Genomic DNA, 15172 nt, shown 5'->3' on the forward strand with positions numbered 1-15172 from the left:
TAGCATTCAAATACTGTATTCGAGCAAACACATTCTGTGCTGAAGGCAAGGCAAGTTTATTTCTATAGCACCTTTCGTGTACAGACAATTCAAAGTGCTTTACATAAATTATGAAAAGAAATTACATACAACATTAAAAGTAAAGAAAAGATAGAAAATAAAATGAAAGGAGTGATCCCTCAAACAGAGACCCAAAGAAAGCTAAAATGAAATCTACCCAGCACAAGCCTAAATCAATTGTGCAGGTGCAGACCCTTGAATACTAAACAAATGCAGCTGAGAACAGGTGGGTCTTTAACCTGGTACGGATAAAGCACTTTTGCTGAGTACGAACATCATACAAGTAATATCTGTGCAGTAATATCGGCACAGTAATATCTCCATATCTGTGCTCAGATTTAATAAAAATTCTCATTGGGAAGCTGACTGTGTCTGCGTTCTCCCAGAGCCACCATACTCCCAAATTTCTCCTGATATCTGATGACATCGCCTTTCATAAACACACCCTGTTCACCTACTTGATTCGTATGTCTATGAGGAAAACAATCAGCTGTAATTAGTGATGCACGCTGCAGCAGCGAGCCGCAAGTTTTCAGAAGTCTTTATGTGCAGAAGCTGCAGTTTCAATTACTTTTTACATCCTCCCAGTTATTAAGGATTAAAAAATGTTTCAACCAACCTCACCTCTCCTTTTATTTTGACTGCGCCATGGTTACTCTGGTAAACGGACCAAGTTTTTTTTTCCAGCTCTTTTGGCCCAAGAGCACATCTATCGCGCTGATTCAGCAGAAAACAAACTTACAGCTTAAAATCAACAGAGTTAATGCTGCGCTGTGACCAAAGTGAGAAAAAATACTTTCTCACTCTCTTCTGACACAGAGACTCCTACGAGTTTAATAATTTTTTATTGCATAGCTCTATATAATTTTTTGCAGCTTATATCAAATTTAACTCCTCTTGATATCACTTCTAGGGTTTGAATTTTAATACTAAATAGTGTTCACTATTTCAGCAGACGCTTTTACTCAAACTGGCCTACACATCAAACATATTCTACAATGGAGTCGATGTGGGTTAAGTGTCTTGCCCAAAGACATTGACTGTCTGATCCAAGATTTGAACTTCCAATCACCCAATTGCCTGTATTTCCAAGCTACAGCCATCCTCTTTTGTCCTTTGATAACTCCAAAATGCTACAAGTAACTTTAAAATCTTACACCTGACTGTCAGTAAAGCGTCAGATAAATGTGTAATCTAAATGCTGTTAAAAAATACTCACAGGAGACTTGATGTGTGCCCCTCGAGTGGGGCAGCTTTAGTTACAGATTAGTAATACTGATGACACAGATATACAAATATTGCGTAAGTGTTTATGTCCACACATCAGGGAGCTCTGCTTTATGTGCCCAAGTCAAAACATATCTTTAGCTGAAGCTGCATGTATGTAATCATTTCAAAATCCTTAAACATGAAAAAGTCGAACACAAAGGTTTTTGTGTGCCAGGCCTTTGGGTTATATATTTTTTTATTGAATCTTGGCAGGCGTTTATTTGTACTGATACGTTTTAATGATTTTTTTCTGTTTGCCCAACCTTAATACTGCAAGCATGGGACTGACTGGAAAAACAATTACTGCTCTGCTCTGTCAGGATATTTGCTCACAGATTTTATCTGGATCAGTCTATCATTTTGAACCAATTCCCGTCATTTTGAATCTGAAAACACGGACTGGAAAACTGGTGACCCTGCGGCTGGTCTAAAACCAAAAACTATCATTGACTACATCTGAATGCCAAGGAACTTTCTGATGCTAAACTGAATAAGACTGCTTACCAAATGATTGCCACATTTAACTATGCAATAGGTGTTGATATTGTAATAACTTGAGCAATTAAAAGTTAATACCTGCTGTCAGTGTAGCAGAATTGCCCTTTGTATTTGGAGTTTGTCAGCTGTCTTCCTGTAAACAACACAATTGGAACGGCTTCAAGGTTTTAACCCAGATACAGACTGATTTTGTTCTTATTTCGAGAGTTAGTGGTTTCCAGTACAAGATCACTTTGAGCAACTCTTGACCAATGTTCCCTCTAAGCTGCGCACGTGCGCAATGGCACACTGCTGGCACGTCTCTGCGCACAGAAAATCTGTGTTGCGCAAAAAAAAAAAAAAAACTAACCTGAACTGAAATTAAAATTAAAACTTTAACAATTCTGTTTTGCAGTGTTAGTCAGTAAGTGACTGGCTGCTCCCGTATGGGATTAGAACGATAGCTTAGCCAATAATGTGATTCATATTCGTATATACGCAGCTAATCAACGTCGTTGACAGGCTATGACAGCGTCCTTATGTGCCGACACCGGTGTTTTAGCTGGCAAAGCGGCGTGGCTGATGTGGAGTGAAGCCACGTCAATGACAACGTGTACAAACATTGGAGATGCAGAACAGACGGAACAATTGACGGAAAAAGTGTGGACTTTATACCAGTTTTCAAATTGTGTTGATAGGCCACGTAAAACCAGAGTTGTGATAAAAAAATATGCAATGTTTGGTTTTCCTGAATACTATCATTGTTTATATTTAATGCGGTAAGAAACAGTAAAAACGGCGTTTTATAAGGAAAACGCTCGAAAGCCTGGGGGGAGGAGTGAGGGGTTAGGAGTGACTGCGGTGCTTTGAGATGTGAGAGATTTGCCACGTTTAGCGCAAATCTTGTGTAGTTAGTGTGTAGTGTAGTCAATAGTTTTGTTGTGTGTGTCAGAACAATGAGGTGACTGCTGAATGTTACAGGTGTTACAGCAGTGATACATCTCCTGTTGTCAGGCCTGCAGGTATCAGGCTGTTGTTCTCCTTCATCTCATAGTGGACAGAAATTATTTTTTGGAGTGGCACAAATAATTTGTGTGGCATCAGATTTGATGCAGAACAGCTGATTGTTCTGTAAATATTTTGAAATGTTTGTTTAGAAAAATCCCTTGGCTGCATTTTTAGGTAAACAGCTGCAAAAAACTTTGTTGTTTGCATAACTCTGTAACTTTTTTGAAGAAGTAACTATATAATTAATTGCCCAACATTGGTCTTTATATACTTTATTTTGCAGAAAGAGAGTTACTTAAGCAACTTAAGCTTGTGAACCAAAGGTTCTCATGTCTATTACACTGACTAACTGATGACAGTAATAGCATAGTAATGTTGGGACTGATTTCTTTTCTGCACCCTTTCATTTTAGTTTAGGTAAGTCCTATAGGAGCAAACATATTTGCAGAAACCTCCAGTTCACATGCATACAGTTGCACATCCATCGCTGGGAGCTGCTGAGTGTCATCACAAAATGTGGCTCTGGCCACCAAACAGCTGAAGTCAAATGGTTCAGGGCTCTTGCCACATGGCACTACAAAAGAGCTACAGTGGTAATGCAGACCCTGCTTGGCATTTCTGCAAAATGAAAATTCCCAACTCTGGACAGAAAAAGTGAAAACAAAAAAAAGATCTACTAAGTAAGAGTAGAAAGGGGAAGAACTGGTTAATAAGCATTTGTCTCTCTACAGCCATCCCCTTTTTCCCTTTGATAACTCCAAAATGCTACAAATAACCTTTAAAATCTTACACCTGACTGTCAGTAAAGCGTCAGATAAATGTGTGAGCTAAATGCTGTTAAAAAATACTCACAGGAGACTTGATGTGTGCCCCTCGAGTGGGGCAGCTTTAGTTACAGATTAGCAATACTGATGACACAGATATACAAATATTGCGTAAGTGTTTATGTCCACATATTAGGGAGCTCTGCTTCATGTGTCCAAGTCAAGAGACCTGTTAGAGACATAATTTTTCTGTTCGTTATCCTTCCCGCTTTGCTCTTGTCCATAAACCGCACAGATGCTGCGTCTGAGTCTGAGCACCACATACCTGCTGCTGCTGTCGTGGGTGCACGTGGTGCCAGGACATACCACTACCCTCTACCAGCTTTATGTACCATACAGCACACAGTGGGGGGACTGGGGTGTCACGGAGATGTGTCCTGTAGGCTCTTACGCTGTTGGCTTCAGCATCAAGGTGAGTGGTGAAGAGGATTCACTCCTGCTCTAATGTGTCTGGTAATGGTTTATCTATAACAACACCTGCTCAAACCGCTCTTCAAGCTGATGTTGGTGACCTTCTTATTAATGGTAATAACGTGGTACATGTTACATGTACCACGTTACTCTGTTCCATGGTACTTAAAATGTGTAAAAAAGAGGATTGGTACATAAGAAATGTTTTTTTTATGTCTGTACATATGGGTTATTAAAAAGGGGTATTGTGTTTTCATTGGCGAATAATGGCGAATAATTCTTATCTCATAGCATGTTGAGATAAACTTCTTCTGATAAAGCGAACTAAAGAAAATTAAGTACAAGTAAAATGTAAATAAAATTGAAACAATCAGGACAGACATCAACATTAACATGTCCACGATATAATAATACAATTTAAAATAATTAAATTCTTAAACCATGTCACAGCATTTTTTTTAAATATATCATTTAAAAAAGTTTTAAAATCTTCCTTTCAAACTAAAGTACCCAACCTAAAAAAAAAAATTTGTAAGTCATCCCAGTCTGTGGTTGCATTGACTGAAAGGGCCGAGAACCAAGTGAGGAGGGACTGTTACCATGATCAGGTTTGCAGAACTGGTTTTGTTCAATAGTGGATGAAACAACAAAAGCTAGCTTACATAAGGAGGCGAGAGACAAAGGAGAAATTAACAGTAACAAGTACATTTTTCATTGAGTGAATAATGAAGTCCGTTTTAGTGAGGAATAAAGGAATGGTGGGGAGATTTGAGGAAGCATTTGTTAAAAATCCGGTGGTAGAGTGGAAAAGGTGTCCAATTTTTTCATTGGATTATTAGGCCAATAGGTTAGATCTGGCCGAGTTCAGTCGCAGTCCAGCTTGACAAGTTTCCATGAGGACATCTCTTCCTCCCAGTTACTCCCTTCCAGGTGTTACTGTCGTTACCCAAGTGAGTGTTGAAGTCTCCCAGTAGGACAATGGAGTCCCCCGAAGGAGTACTTTCCAGCACCCCTCCGAGAGACTCCAAGAAGTACTCTGAACTACTGCTCAGCCCGTAAGCTGAAACAACAGTCGCAGACCTGTCCCCCCGCCAGAAGGCGAAGTGCCTCTCACCGTGGCAACTCCAGAGTGGCAAGCCCGACTATATCTAGCCGGTACCTTCCAGCCTCCTGCACAAGCTCAGGCTCCACCACACCCCCAAAGAAGTGACGCTAAAAGCCAGTTTCTGTGCCGTGGTTTGAGCCATTGGGGCTCCTGCCTTCGACCACTGCCCAAACCACATTGCACCGGCTCCTTATGGTCCCCCCTGCGGGTGGTGGGTCCATGGGGGGATATGTATAATACATGGTAGATAAATATATTTATGTGATATAAATACATACACAGACACACTTAATTTACAATTAGCAAAGATGACATAAATTAGAAAAATAGATAGATGAATAAAAATAGAAAAAATAGAAAATGGATAAATAAGTAAATGGATAAATAATTTACTCCATGTGGGAGTTCAGGGTGGCAATAGCTTTAGGAAAAAAGCTATTTTTAAGTCTATTTGTTTTTGTTCTCAAACACCTATAGCACCTATCAGAGGGCAGCAGTTTAAACAACTTAAAGCCAGGGTGAGAGCTGTCTGTGATACTGTCTTTAGTGCGTTAAAGGTGACAGCCTTAGTTGTTGAGGACCTGCTCTATCAGTCTCTCAAAGGTAGCCATTGTTACAAAGTCTAAACGTCATCAGCTTAAACTGCCACAGCCTCTTGTCTACAGTGTGCATGCAGTTATTGGACAAGCACCCTCTGCCAGCTCAACTTGCCAATAACTACTGCGTAAATCCAGGTAGCTGAACAAAAGACTTAGTAACAAGGTCTTTGATATTTCACTTGACTCTAGAGTTGTGGTTTGAGAAGTTCTGAGCATGATACAAATCTTCCATCTCAACAGGTTCTGCTGATTCAGGGTTTTATGAAACAGATTTAACTGTTGCTGTCGCTGCTAACTTGTGTCATCAAAGCTCAGTGCATGATGCGTCCATGTTTTGTGATCTGTTTGTGATGTATGAGAAAGTGCTGTCTAACGAACACCAACCTGATGGACTTCCTGTGGTTCTCCCTGTGGCTCTGTCTTAGGTGGAGGCTCCACAAGGCTCTGGAGACGACACGGCTGTTAACGGGATACGCTTGTACTGTTTTGACCCCAGCAGCAAACAGCAGACCACAGTGCAATCTGCTGTGGGGAGGTGAGGCAGCAGCGTCATCTGAACCATGAGCCGTCGGTCACACCATTGACTGTATAAAAGAACTGGAGTGAGTGAGTGTGACGTCATCCATAGAAAATGACTTACTTCTCGAATGAAGCCTTTTCAGTCGCCCTTTTATTTCACTCTGCCAATCAGGAGGGTTTTTTTCTTCTTGCAGCCAGCAGGCACTTTCAATGTGGATCACGGCGACGTCACGCTGACTGGGTCCAGCTCCTATATACAGTCAATGGGTCACACACATGAACAGGGCAAGAAAATAAATAAGGTCCTGTCCCCACAACTCCGGGTATATATGGGGATATTTGATAAACGCAAACATTTTTTTCTGTTTTGCTCTTTCATCCACACAAAAACAGAGAAATTCATCATCAAACAAACAGAGAAATCTAAAAACTGCGGCCAATGTGGAGATTTTTAAAACCTTTGGATCTTCGTTTTCATGTGGATGGGGCAAGAAGGATACCATACTCTGAAATATGTTGTTAGCAAAAATAGCCAAGTGTTCTTCTTTACTGACAAACTGAATCAAAAATGTTCTACAGCCACTGACTATATTATTTATTTATTTTCTATTGTATTCGGAGAGGGTGCAGAAAAGCATTTCACCACCTTATGAACAGTTGAAAGTCATTTGTTTCGATTTTTGAACTGCTTATTTTATTTGTATGTTTTTTAATGATAATTTATATTAATGTTTTGTTGCTGAAAGAACCTTGACAAAAACACCAAACTACCTGAACAACTCACAGACATCCTCAGCCTGTGGTGGAGCTTTGTTGTTGAACTGGAAGATTAACAGTGGTGGCTCAGGTGGTTGAGCAGGTTGTCCAATGATCAAGAGGTCAGCGGTTTGAATCCTACTCTTGCTAGTCATGTTGTTGTGTCCTTGGGTAAGACATTTAACCTTCCTTGTCTCCAGTGTTGGCACCACTGGAGTGTGAGTGTTTCTGGTGATGGTCCTGGAGTTTCTAAAAGTAGAATGAAAGGCAGAGCTTTTAGTTTTCAAGCTCCTCTTTTGTGGAACCAGCTCCCAACTTTCATCTGTGATGCTGACACCTTGTCTATTTTTAAGACTAGACTTAAAACTTTCCTCTTTAATAAATCTTATACTTGGGAATTTAAATTTCTGCCATCCTCTCTCTGACTCAGCCTCCTTTTTCTTCTCTTCTTTTTCTTTTCCCTCCTTTTCTCTCTCATCTCTTTTTCAAATGCTGGCATGCCAATAAGCCTAACTCACCTGGGGAGTGTTTAGTCTATCCTGACTTATCTCCTTGGGCATGCTAGCGTCTTTCTCCACCCTCACACATCATCGCACAGACAGTCATCGCTATCTTTTATTCTATTATTATTTAATCACGCCCACCCCCTTATCTTAGTTTTGCTGCTATAGGCTGGAGCAGCGGTCCCCAACCTTTTTTGCGCCACGGACCGGTTTATGCCCGACAATATTTTCATGGACCGGCCTTTAAGGTGTCGCGGATAAATACAACAAAATAAAACTAGTACCGGTACCGAAAAAAAGAAAATTTATTCATAACACACATGAAAAGACCCAGGAAAACAGAGTTAACGATAAAAACGATAACAAAATAACGCTGAAAACCGATAAAAACCCTGAAAACCATACATTTCACACCTGAGCCTCAACTCTCGCGGCCCGGTACCAAACGACTCACGGACCGGTACCGGTCCAAGGCCTGGGGGTTGGGGACCGCTGGGCTGGAGGACAAACTGACCACATTTCTTTTCTGCTCTCTCTACTCTTTTCATATCTGTTTGTCCTAATAATTATTACTGCCGTTAATTCTGTTTCTCTCTCCATAGAAATGTCGACTGGCCCACCTCCTGTTTTTGTGTTTGTGTGTCTCGTCTCTGTAGCTCTGAAACAATGTTCACTGTGAATTAGCGCTATATAAATAAACTGAATTGAATTGAATGGTCAGGGGGGACCGTAGGCACACACTGGCAGCCGTGCTTCTGTCAGCCTGCCCCAGGACAGCTGTGGCTACATAGTAGTTTAGCATCACCAAGTATGAATGTGGAGTGAATGAATAATGGATACACCCTGTAAGCACTTTGGGTGTCTAGAAAAGTGCAGTATAAATCTAATCTATTATTATTATTCAGTTGGGGGGACTGGACTGCGGTGAAGAGCTGTGAAAGTGGATACCTGGCCTCCTTTATGCTCCGCGTTGAGTCTGCACAGGGCCAGGGTGACGACACATCCGTCAACAACATCAAGTAAGTGAACGCATCGCCCAGAGGAGACCTTGGGACGAGTCAAGCATCAAACTCTAACTACCTACGCTCTCTGCAGCATTTCATGAGTCGGAAAACAAACCAAACCTTTCTTTTTATGTCCAACGTCTCAAATGAAAGTTAAAGAATAATAATGTTTTATAGTGACTGTACAGTGTCACTATAGTTTTCAAGCTCCTCTCAGATAGTTTTGAAACGTGAATAGGCCGGGGAACTCTGTAATCACCAAACCTCCCCAGAATCAGAAAGGAAAACTATCTGGCTGAGTTGGTTGGCATCTGAGAGGACAGTAAAGAGACAGACACACAGAGAAAAACACTGGAACATCTGTCACCATTCAAAAACTTTTCTCACAGATTCATCTGCAGCGGCACCGGCGCTCAGCTGGAGGGTGATGGGCTGCAGTGGGGCGAGTGGGGACACTGGAGCAGGAAGTGTCCCAGAGGCGCCATCTGTGGGCTGAGGACCCGCGTGGAGGAGCCGCTGGGCAGTGGCGATGACACGGCGCTCAACGACGTGCAGTTCTTCTGCTGCAAATAAAAACCTCTCTGATGCTCCTCACACAGCAGCAACAGTCAAAAGGAGAGATCCCACTGAGGGTGCAGTTTGTAATCAATAAAACCCACAGCTATGCTGGAACCCATTATGGACTCAGTGCTTTGATTTGACTGCAGCTCTTCCACTTGTTTTGGACCAATAATCCACTAAACCACAGGTGTCAAACTCAATCCCTCAAGGCCAACACCATCCTGCTGATCACCTGGGCCAGGTGTGTTTAAGCCAATAAGAAGCAGAAAGAGGAGGTTGGTAGAAAGCACAGTGGTTAGCACTGCTGCTTCATAATCACAAGGTTCCAGGTTTGATTTCCAGCTGGGGCCTTCCTGTGTAGAATTTGCATGTTCTCCCCATACATGCGTGGGTCTCCTCCGGGTACTCCGGTTTCCTCCAAAAGAACATGCTGTAGGTTAATTGGAGTCTGTAAATTGTCCTTCAGTGTGAGTGTGTGACTGATTCACTCCCAGGGCTCCTTTGATAAAGAGATGCCAAATCTCAACAGGACTTCCCTGGTAAAATAAAGGTTGGAGAAGAAAAAGAGGGCTTTCACTTCCTTCAAATGTCCCACTTTTATCCAGTTCCTGCTTTTAACTGGCTGGACACACCTGACCAGGTGTCTACAGATTCTTAAAAGGTCTTCAATTTAATTTAATTTAATTTAAATAAGGCCTTAAGAAGTATAACATTGTGTCAAATTCTGGGTAACTGGGTCTTTCTTTTTTGTCTCGTCAAAGCAATGTGCCTTCCTGTCACTTAAAAAAAAAATTGAGTATGTGTCTTTATCATTTTGACATGTTTAAATGGTCTTAAAAAGACTTCAATTTAACTTCTTTTAATCTGTACACCCCCTGTGATGGTAGAGTAGATGTTTAACATGTTCTTGCTGATAATATTTTTTTTCTGTGACATTTGGTATTTAACTAAAGTTATTCAAGTTATTAACTGGCAAATCAGATGCCCCAATAAAACCACCTTGGGGAACGTTCCAAAGTTTGGCCAATCACAGCAGGGCCTCTGTCAAGTTCGCTCCTTGTTGGCAGAGTGGTTGCCCTAAAAACAATGAGTCTCTCTGTCTTGGAGCAATGAGTGCTGACTGATGTATTCTGGCTCCAACATGGCGACTGAAATAGCCTTGTTTGATGGAGCTGGAAATAAAAGTAATTTTCTTTGGGAGATGTCACGAGAGTTCGGCTCAGCTCGTAGAGACAGTCGATGGTTTGCTCTTTACACTCAAAAAGGTTTTCTTACTTACATTTGGAGTTCATTTATATTAGTTCATATTATCACTCATCATATCTACTTTAAAAACACCCATATGCAATACCACGAGACAAACGTGCTGGCTGCTAATAAAGTTTACTTTTAAAGAATATTACTATCAGTCAAATACATAGTAAAGTAAGTAAAAATACAGATATATCAGTTTGACATGCTATTTCATCAAAATAAAATGAATAAAATTAAAATGTGGAGTGGCTTCCTCTGATGCTTATAATTCAAACTGAAACGTTTGTTGTTTAAAAATAAAAACTAATTTGGACCGCACTTAAAAGGAAGTAGGGTTTTTTGGGGACAATAATTATTCTCTCCTAGCATAAACATGGTTCCATTTTACTTTTTGGCTTAAAATCACAATATTAATAATAATTAAAAAGTGTTAGTGTTAGAAATGAGAAAAGATGGATGCACAGGCCATCACATCTTGGCCCCTCCAGCCTGCTGCCTGAGACCGAAGTCTCCCAAAGGTCTGTTTTGGAGAAGCAGGTGTCCAGGAAGGGATCCAGGATTGGGGCCAGAGGAAGAGTGAGCACTATAGTAAACCAAAAGCAGGTAAGTCAGGGTCCCAGTCAGTCAGGGTTGGAGCAGGATGATAGGGTTAGGGCAAGTGGGGTAGGAAGGCGAGGTAAGGACAGGTTAAGGCTAGGGCAAGGTGTCAGAAAAAAAGAAAAAGGAAAAACTAAAGAAAAAAAATACCAGGTTAACTGTCAGTCTGTGGGGCTACTTAAACTAGGCTTAAAACCTTCCTTTGTGATAAAGCTTATAGTTAGAATGGCTTAGGACAGGGGTATTAAACTAAAATTTGAGGAGGTCCAGTTGGACCCCTGGCTTAGGATATCCTGAGTTATCTCTGTAGTTATGCTGCTATAGGCTTAGACTGTTGGAGGACAGTCTGACCGCTTTTCTTCCCTCTTCTACTTTTATATTCTACTACTCTCCAGATATATTTTTTCTGCTGTTATTGCGATTGATAACCTTGTTTTCCCTCAGTGTTTTTCTCACCATAGAAGCTCCACCCGGTCTGGTATCCTATCAACTATAATGCCCCCTGCTGGATGGGGAACATCGGTCCAGATGATGGTCTAAGTCAGCGGTCCCCAATCCCCGGGCCTCGGACCGGTACCGGGCCGCGAGAGTTGAGGCTCAGGTGTGAAATGTATGGTTTTCAGGGGGTTTTTTCGGTTTTGAGCGTTATTTTGTTATCGTTTTTATCGTTGGGTCTTTTCAAGTGTGTTATGAATAAATCTTCTTCTTTCGGTACCAGTACTATAGTTTTATTTTGTTGTATTTATCCTCGACACCTTAAAGGCCGGTCCGTGAAAATATTGTCGGGCATAAACCGGTCCGTGGCGCAAAAAAGGTTGGGGACCGCTGCTCTAAGTGACCGAGCATCCTCCATGCTGTCTCTTCTGTCTTCTCAGACCCCCAGACAGTCGTGGCAGATGACCGCTTGAACTGAGCCAGGTTCTGGTCCTGGTTCTGGTTCTGACGGAGGTTTCTTCTTGTTAAAGGGGAGTTTTTCCTCTCCACTGTCGCTACATGCTTGCTCAGTATGAGGGATTGCTATGGTTGGAGTCTGCATGATCAGGACACAACCTCACATCAGTGACTCTGCTGGGATTCCTTACATAGAAAACTTTTAACTGATTGAAATGTTTGTATAATTATATTGAAATGACTTTTGTTGTAAAGTGCCTTGACATGACATTTGTTGTGAATTGGCACTATATAAATGAAAGTGAAATGAATTGAACTTCTCATTCAGGCCTCTGGGGTGAACGGTGTTCAGTTTGTTAATCCACAGCCTTTCAGATCTCCCCCTCTGTGCCGTGGACCACTGTGGCCCTCACATTATTCCAACAAAGTGGGTAATGAGAGGAACATGATTATCCTTTTGGGGTTTGTTATACCTGTGCTGTGTAAATCTGACCAGGATGGTGTTACCGGTCTCTCCCACATATTGCAGTCCGCCTTGCTGACATGTGATCAGATATACACAGTTTTTGGAGTGGGGACTGCCTCTACAACGGGTCAGGTACACATTTTTGTTTACTTTGTTTTGTAACCACTCCTTATGTTGAAAAAAATTCCCCTTGAGCACTTGTTTTGGGGTTAGATAATTTTTTGAGTTTAGCATGTACTAAATAATCCTATAAATTCTTATTCCTCTGAAAAGCAGCAATGATTCTGTGATCCTTTCAGAGGCTGGACTGTTGCTGGAATGTCTCAAAATTGTTTTTAATCTGTTTTACCAGCTGAACTGGTGAGGAGGAAAAAGTTGTGACCAGAGGCAGCATCTGAAGGAAGACTTTGATACAGCTCCTTAGGAAGGAGCGTGAGTACCTTCTGGTGGACAAAGTTGAAAACAACACCTTAGTGGAAGTTTTAAAGTCTGACTGCTGAGTGCAAATTCTGTGGAATCTGAGTAGTTGGGATTTGATTAAGACAGCATATGTGTGCTTGGGATGATAACTTGATATGTAAAGAAGTGCATGTGTGTCTGTTTTTTTTTGAAAAAGACTTTGTGTGTGTGAGATGTTTGAAAGTTAGGGCCTTTGTAAGTGGTGGTGTCTAAAAAATCAACTGATGTGGATAGATTTTAATTTGATTGAGAGATTATGTGTGTTCAGTGCGTCCAGGAACTGTTCAAAGTCTTCCTCTGAGTGTGTCCAGATGCCCCAGATGTGATCCAGGTAAATGGTAAATGGACTGGTTCTTATATAGCGCTTTTCCACTCTTCTGAGCACTCAAAGCGCTTTACACAACTTGTGCATTCACCCATTCGTACAAGCACAACTGACATTCACACACATTCATACTCCGATGAATGCATCGGAGAGCAATTTCGGGTTAGTATCTTGCCCAAGGATATTTGGCATGCAGACTAGGGGAAGCCGGGAATCAAACCACCAACCTTCCGATCAGTAGATGACCTGCTCTACCACCTGAGCCACAGTCACCCTATTCATTCAGGTATCTGAAATAATGCAAAGGTTTCTTGTCACATTTATTTAGAGCTCCAGTCTCCCATTCAGCCATAAAAATATCAGCATACGCTGGTGCAATTTTCTTTCCCATGGCTGTGCCTTTAATCTGCAAGAAGAATTCCTCCATCGAACTCAAAATCATTTTTAGTTAGATTGATCTCCAGCAGTTGAAGCAGTTCCTTATCAGGTCTTTTTTTGTCAGGATATTTCTGGAAAATGTTTTTGACTGCTATCATCCAGCCTGTGCTTGATGGGGCTCGTTGACAATCTTACACCCTCTTCTTGTGCTGATGGTGAGTTGTCCTGTTCTCTGCTGCATTGGTGGTGAAGTGGTGTCTGTTGATCTCCGTTGTTCCACCAGCAGTTCCAGGAGAAGGTCCTCTTCAGGCTCTGTTTTATCAGAGGGTTGAGGTGCATGGTGCTGAGCGGCAATAAGCTGTGGAACATATGTGACTGTCTGTGGAGTACGTGAAGGTCTTTGTTCCTGTGGAGAAGTCCTTCGTTGCCCTGAAGTACCCGTTGTCGGTCCCTGCTGTGGTGCGGCTATTGTCTGGAACGTAGCGGGCCGTTGGCTATTGGTAGGAGCACCTGTTTTGGCTTCAATTGTGGGAAATCCACCTGATCTGACTGTCGTTCTCTCTTGTGCCTGCAGGTCTCATCCCAGCCTCTTCTGCAAAAGGTTCGGCGTCTCTCCGGCGAATGCCACTGATGCGTGGATCTCTTCGGTGCTCGATGAGAGCGGCCCTGGTCCCTGTTCCTGCGGCAAGAATTCTTGGAGGCGAAACAAGTCCAGCTGGCCTCATCTTCCAGCTCCGGACACCACATCAGGTTCTGGTGTTGTCGGCGTTCAGTGAAATGACCAGATTTACTAAAATACACTAAACTGTGCAGCTAAACTAAACTAAAGATAAACTTAAAATAATCAAACTGTTGTGTCAAAGTTTCTTTTAATCACAACAAAACAAAAAGATTGCAGTTGTTGCAATGCGTTTTGATCTCAAGAGATCTTCATCAGGCAAGTCTGCAAAAGTTCAAAAAGTTTTCCATGAATGAAAATCCGTTGCGCACTAATACATACATTGTGAAGTCTGTGTTCAGGCGCTATATGAGTTACCAGCCGAAATAACTAAGTTGGGAGAGCGCCAGACTGAAGCTCTGGAGGACCTTGGTTCAATCCAGAGTTTTGTCACAGACCCTAAATTTCAATCTGCTTCTATACCCCAAACATATCTAGTCACTCATAAGTACTTCATGCACACTACTGCACCAATTCTATCCAACTACCTGTCTATCATCGCATATGTAGTGACTTGGGACTTCATTCTAGAGAAAAATATCAAAGTGATTGGAATACATGTCAGCAAGTTTCAGAAGAAGTTAAAATTCTGACTTGTACACCATACTGCTTGAAATGGTCCGTGCGCTTTTGCTTGGATTCCACTGAAAGAGTGGCTGTTACTTTTTGTCTTCTTCAGGTAACTGCTTTGCTTTCTTTGTCTTTATGTATATATCATTTCCCCTTAACAACACATTAATTTAGCTTGGGCACCCCCTTGCCTGTCCTGTCCTTCCTTCTTGGGTTCTGAGTTTAGTTTTCTGTGTTTTCCATTTGGTAGGTTCTGTTATACTTATTTTAGTTTAACTTATACTTAATTTAGGGATACGGGGGTTAGGGTTAGGGTGTAGGTATGAGCCAGTCCCCCCGAAAGGGGACTGGAGTGCACGGTCCATCCCAGTCGTTTTCAGCCCACAGCCTCTATAAAAAATAAATTACACTCCGCTAT

The 15172-nt window shown here is 41.8% G+C and overlaps 1 protein-coding gene across 1 annotated transcript; it reads left to right on the forward strand.

Annotated features, from left to right (window-relative positions):
* Positions 1–3873: 3873 nt before the first annotated feature.
* On the forward strand, positions 3874–9108 carry LOC308407493 (vitelline membrane outer layer protein 1-like; the record flags this gene model as incomplete). The annotated part of the gene is made up of 4 exons (XM_080899143.1): positions 3874–4050; positions 6179–6288; positions 8437–8550; positions 8925–9108. The coding sequence occupies 4 exons, from the start codon at positions 3874–3876 to the stop codon at positions 9106–9108; spliced, it is 585 nt and encodes a 194-aa protein (XP_080755269.1).
* Between the last annotated feature and the right edge of the window lie 6064 nt (positions 9109–15172).

The sequence above is a fragment of the Rhamphochromis sp. 'chilingali' genome (genome assembly GCF_963969265.1).
Source record: "Rhamphochromis sp. 'chilingali' genome assembly, chromosome: 12".
NCBI classification, from domain to species: Eukaryota; Metazoa; Chordata; class Actinopteri; order Cichliformes; family Cichlidae; genus Rhamphochromis; species Rhamphochromis sp. 'chilingali'.